Genomic DNA, 5,691 nt, shown 5'->3' on the forward strand with positions numbered 1-5,691 from the left:
AAGAAAGATGCTGAAGCTTGGGCTTTGTCTTGACTTCCTGTTGCGTCCTCCAGAGACACTGATCTCACTCTGGGTCTGGAGGCAGAGTTCAGCTCGTGTCCAAACAGTCATGATTTAAGAGCCGAGAGGAGGAGACAGGAAACCAACGCTTCAGCCGGGATCACAGCAGGGTCAAGAACCAGCCGGGTTCAACTCATGTCGAGTCTGTTCCCAAAAAAACAACTCAAACAAAACCCTGAGAGAATCTCCATCACTTTGTTCTACAACTTTATTCCACAACTTCATCTGATAATCGGAGAGATTAAAGGCTGGGAGGTTGATGGAGGATGGAGGTGGAGGAGGGTTGGTGGAGGTGAAGGAGGGTTGTTGGAGCTGGGGAGGCTGGTGGAGGTGTGGACGGTTGGTGGTGCAGTGGAGAGGGAGCTGGTTGGAGCAGAGGTCGTGATGCTTCAATCTGAACACTGCAGCAGAAAAATGCATTTCAATGTTCATTCATGCTTTTTTTCTGTTCGTCTGCTCCGAGTGCGTGCGCGCGCACGTGCCTGTGTGTCTGCACGTGCCTGCACGTCTGTGCACCAATGTAGAAGACGCAGAAAAAAATTAACTAGACGTTCTCTTATTTTGCGTAATTACGCACCGACTGTTCACCGGGACTTTCATGTGTCTCAAATCGCTCGATGTTTCTTCCATTCATGCACGTTGTGTACGTGTGTGTGTGTGTGTGTGTGTGTGTGGGGCGGGGGGCCTCTGCAGCCTATCGGCACTCCAAATCCAACTTGCAATTTAACGTCACGCGTCAACTTCGGCGACATATCGGCGCGCGCAGGGCTGCTGCGCCGTTAAGTTGGTGTGTGCGCGCGTGGGAGCGGGCAGTCGGAGGATCGTCGGTCCTTCAGTCTCCGTCAGCACATCACATCGCACTGGATTTTTTGTAGGTCGGGTATTTTTGGGAAACATGCCTGCGGCTGCGCGCCGCGTGCGCAATGACGAGTGCGTCTCCAAATACATGAATCAAGGCTTTTAGGACGAGAGCGCGAGCATGTCGGAGTAGTAGGTGGACTGGGGATTATTCATTCATTCATCACACCGGCACCGGCACATCTGTGCGCGTCCATGCCTCCTCCGGACGCGTCTCCAAGTCCATGGACGAGACGGAACCGGCGGCGGCAGGATGGTCGTTGTGGGAGCGAGTAACGGAACTTTCGGGAGTGGAAATCTGAGGTCGTCGTTCATGCGGGAGGACCGGGACCCCGGCGGCTCCACCAACATGATGATCGCGGAGTCTCTGGCTCCGCGGCTGCTGAAGATCGCGCAGGACGCGGCGGAGGCGGCGGCGGCGGCGGCGGCGGCCACGTCCCCGTCCAGCCAGCCGCAGGTGATGGAGACCAACGGGACGCGCTGCGGAGAGCTGATCCTGAGCTACGGCCGCGTGGAGAAGGTCCTGATCGGGGGGGTGCTCACCATGCTCACCCTGTCCACCATCTGCGGGAACCTGCTGGTGGTCATCTCCGTGTGCTTCGTCAAGAAGCTGCGCCAGCCCTCCAACTACCTGATCGTGTCGCTGGCGGTGGCGGACCTGTCCGTGGCTCTGGCCGTCATGCCCTTCGTCAGCATCACGGACCTGATCGGCGGCCAGTGGATCTTCGGGCAGGTCTTCTGTAACGTCTTCATCGCCATGGACGTGATGTGCTGCACCGCCTCCATCATGACTCTGTGCGTAATCAGCATCGACAGGTGAGCCGAGTCCGATTCCCTCCCACAACTTTCAGTGAGACACGCAGACCTTCAAGGACACGTTCTCTCAGAGCGGGATCAAACCTGGTCCCATTTCAGCACATCTGTCTACCCACTGCACACCAGATTCCTCTGCATGCAGAAAGTGACAATGAATTCAGACTTCATGCATTTTTTTTTTTACTAGTTCGGGATCTGGATTTCCATCAGTTTTATGATGTCCGTCGTGACTCAACTTCATTTTTCTCCCAGACGAATAAAAAAAAAATCGATTTTTCTGTTGAACTTCTGACCTTCATCACTCCAGTTGAGTCTCTGATTGTCACATGGGGCGGATCGGTCCTGTGCCGACAGTCCGGAAGGCTCATCACTTTGTGTCATTCCTAAATTGTGACTCCTGCTGTCAGACTCTCCTTCAAGGACACGTTGTCCAAATTCCCCCAAGTGGCTGATGTGGGGATCAAACCTGTGACATTTTCAGCACAGCTGTCTACCCACTGCACACCAGAGTCCTCCACATGCTGAAATTACAATAAATTCAAATTTTCGGTATTTTTAACCTCCAAATCCATTTTTCCTTCCGTGTTGTGACATCCACGAGACTCAACTTCCTTATTTTCCCACAAAAATTAATGAAAAAATCAGTTTTTCTATTGAACTTCTGACCTTCATCACTGGAGCCGAGTCTCTTATCGTCTCATCAGATCAGTCTGTTCGTTTTCCAGATTCTGCATTTCCTCCGTGTCATCAGATGTTTTGTTGCATCCTAAAACTGTGTGACTGCTTCAAGGACACACTCTGCACACCGACTGATGTGGGGATCAAACCGTGCCCTTCACCACTCGATTGGTTTGACTAAAACAATGAAAACACTGTTCAAGCTCACAATAACACCTCGACAACTTCAGAAATGTACTGTTCATTCAGTAACATCCTAACTGTGTGTAACCAGATTTGTGCTTTGACGTCTCCATTCGAGAATCAGACCAGTGACCTTTAGAGCCCTGCTCCCTTCCCACTGCACACCACACTCCTCAAACAGAGAGCACCTGCAGACAGCCACAAGAAATTCAGTTTTTATGACTGGAGAGCTGCGTTTTCATGCATTTCCTGACATTTTTAAATTCCCTCCCGTCTGAGCAGCTTTTTCTTTTTGGCTCTGTGGTGAAGTGGAAAGCTCCGCTCTGTAAAACTCTGGAAGGATTGTGGGGGTTGCTTTTTAAATTCAGCTGAACTGAAGCCGCTGGTTTGCTCAAGGGCACTTTGATTTATTTATTTTTAGTTTATTATTTATGCTTCAGGATTTTTCTTTTTTTAATTAACCATATTTCCATTTAATGTCATTATTTTAAAAATCAATTAACATAAGTATTTAATACTTCCATCAAGATTATAAATAAATGATCGTTATTTTAACGCCAACACTCACGCTATAGGGATCTCTGTGTGAATTGCGATAAATCTCGTTTCATTAACTGTAGTCACTCTCTGCAACGTAAAGTGATATGAAGTAAACATTTGGCATTATGCGTTTAACTTTGAAAACTATTTTTCTTTATTTGATCAATCATTTTGCAGTTTGTGGTCAGAGAAGACAGAAGCACAAATGTTAAATAAAAACTGACCAAAAACAACAAATTCAACAAACTGCTCTGCCTGAAAAAACATTTTCGGATTTATTACAAATCACACCGCCGTCACAAAATGAGACTTTTGGTCATGTTTTATTCTGAAATGCTGAAATTGCAGATTCAAAATGTCACATGATTACGGTGCAGCAGCTTCCAGTGTGACCCAGCTGTTGATTGGTGTTTAATCGCGATAACAGCCTTGCTCATTGGTTGGGTCTGAACTGATACTTGAAGCGTGTTTAAAAATGGCGGAGAGCTTCATGACCTTCTCCGTGTCTGCAGGTATTTGGGCATCACCAAGCCGCTGACGTACCCGGTGCGTCAGAACGGCTGCTGCATGGCCAAGATGGTGGTGTCGGTGTGGCTGCTGTCCGCCTCCATCACGCTGCCGCCGCTGTTCGGCTGGGCGCAGAACGTCAACGACGGCCGGGTCTGCCTCATCAGCCAGGACTTCGGCTACACCGTCTACTCCACCGCCGTGGCGTTCTACATCCCCATGTCCGTCATGCTCATCATGTACTACCGCATCTACCGGGCGGCCAAGCTGAGCGCCGCCAAGCACACCATCACCGGCTTCCCCCGGGAGGGGGAGCACCGCGGGGGGGCGGCGCCGCGGGGAGGCGGGCCCGGGGCGCACGGCGCTCCGCCGCCCGCCGGACCGGGGGAGACGGCCAGCGTCGAGGGGACGGAGGCGGAGCCAGAGGAGGAGGAAGAGGAGGAGGAGGAGGAAGAGGAGGAGAGTCTGGACTGCGTGGCGGCGGCGCTGAAGCTGCAGCGCGAGGTGGAGGAGGAGTGCAGCACGCGGGTGTCCCGCCTCCTCAAGACCGGCGAGCACCACCAGCGCCGCAAGCGCAAGAATCAGTCCATCTTCAAGCGCGAGCAGAAGGCGGCGGCCACGCTGGGCATCGTGGTGGGCGCCTTCAGCTTCTGCTGGCTGCCCTTCTTCCTGGTGTCCACCGCCCGGCCCTTCGTGTGCGGCGTGGAGTGCAGCTGCGTGCCGCTGTGGCTGGAGAGGACGCTGCTGTGGCTGGGCTACGCCAACTCCCTCATCAACCCCTTCATTTACGCCTTCTTCAACCGCGACCTGCGCACCACCTACAGCAACCTGCTGCGCTGCCGCTACCGCAACATCAACCGCAAGCTGTCGGCGGCCGGCATGCACGAGGCGCTGAAGCTGGTGGAGAAGCCCGACGCTGATGTGTAGCCGTGCAGAGCCGCCGAGGAGGCCGGGGTGGGGGGGGAGGGGGCTCGGACTGAGGACCGTTTGACCGTCACGCCGCCTCATTGGCTGCTGACCAAGATTTGAATGATGACTGTGGAGGGAGAGGCAGGCGATTGGTTGACCTGAAGGAGACGATACGTTTGAGGCTTCAGCTCTCTGGACCTGAAACTTCCCGGTGGAGTTCAGGCCTGAACAATCGTTTGCACTTTGCGCTCCCGATGGAGAACGTTCCTCCATCCGTAGCTCTTTCTTGCATTTCCAGTTCCAGCCAAGGAAAACTCCGCAGGAGATCCTGAACGTCACCGGACCCGTAGTTTGACACCTTCTTCTAGTTCCACTGTTCACATGGCTGCACTGTTTCTGGTAGGAGCTGCTCCAGTGGAGACACCCGTCAGCCGTAACATTAGCACCACCCGCTGAATTCCATCTTCAGATGAAGCTGCTCAAGGTGGCGGCTGTGGTGCCTCCGTCACCAGGCCACCTCCATTCCTTCCACTGCAGATCAGAAGCTCCCGACTCCCAAAGGCAGCGGCACACTGTGATTCTCAGACAAAAGATAAGCAGCTTAAAATATTTTAAAGGTCTTAAGTTGCACAGTGTGATGCGTTCAAGGACCTCTATTTTCACATCAGAATTTCATTATTTTCTTACTTTGTCTGAAACTTCACAAACCGTTTGTCCACGGTACGTTCTCCCTGACCGATACTGATCTCGACTTTCTCTGTTAGCATTGTTAGCTTCCTTCCTGACAGAGCCGGTGTTTCACGTGCACTTTGAACGCCACTGCCTCCATGCGCCATGCACCCACAGTTCAAATAACTTTTTGCCATTCAAGAGAATCATCACCCGGCATGAATCCCCAGAAGAAGCGTGATGGGATTATACGACATGTTGCATCTCCGATTCAGTGGAGGCCGTCCAGCCAAATGTACTCTTGGACCAAGTTTCTGACATTGCATTGTAAACTCAGGCAGATGCTTAAATATCACCTGCGAGGACTAAACGTTCCCTTGCTGCCTGACTTACTGCACCCGCCCACAGGAACCACCGTGCACCATCTTCACCTCCACTTGTAGAGGTTCTAATGTTACGGCTGATCGGTGA

At 52.2% G+C, this 5,691-nt stretch overlaps 1 protein-coding gene across 1 annotated transcript; it reads left to right on the top strand.

Annotated features, from left to right (window-relative positions):
- Positions 1-1,067: 1,067 nt before the first annotated feature.
- On the top strand, positions 1,068-4,569 carry htr7a (5-hydroxytryptamine (serotonin) receptor 7a). Its single transcript, XM_030106284.1, has 2 exons — positions 1,068-1,734; positions 3,648-4,569. The coding sequence occupies exons 1-2, from the start codon at positions 1,172-1,174 to the stop codon at positions 4,567-4,569; spliced, it is 1,485 nt and encodes a 494-aa protein (XP_029962144.1). The 5' UTR covers positions 1,068-1,171.
- Positions 4,570-5,691: the final 1,122 nt, after the last annotated feature.

Source organism: Salarias fasciatus, chromosome 13 (assembly GCF_902148845.1).
Source record: "Salarias fasciatus chromosome 13, fSalaFa1.1, whole genome shotgun sequence".
Taxonomy (NCBI): Eukaryota; Metazoa; Chordata; class Actinopteri; order Blenniiformes; family Blenniidae; genus Salarias; species Salarias fasciatus.

Excerpts from the sequence above, each read along its gene's own strand:
- htr7a (XM_030106284.1), top strand. The coding sequence starts at position 1,172 with ATGGTCGTTGTGGGAGCGAGTAACGGAACTTTCGGGAGTGGAAATCTG. Across the intron at positions 1,735-3,647 it reads TGCGTAATCAGCATCGACAG|GTATTTGGGCATCACCAAGC; the intron begins GTGAGCCGAGTC and ends CCGTGTCTGCAG.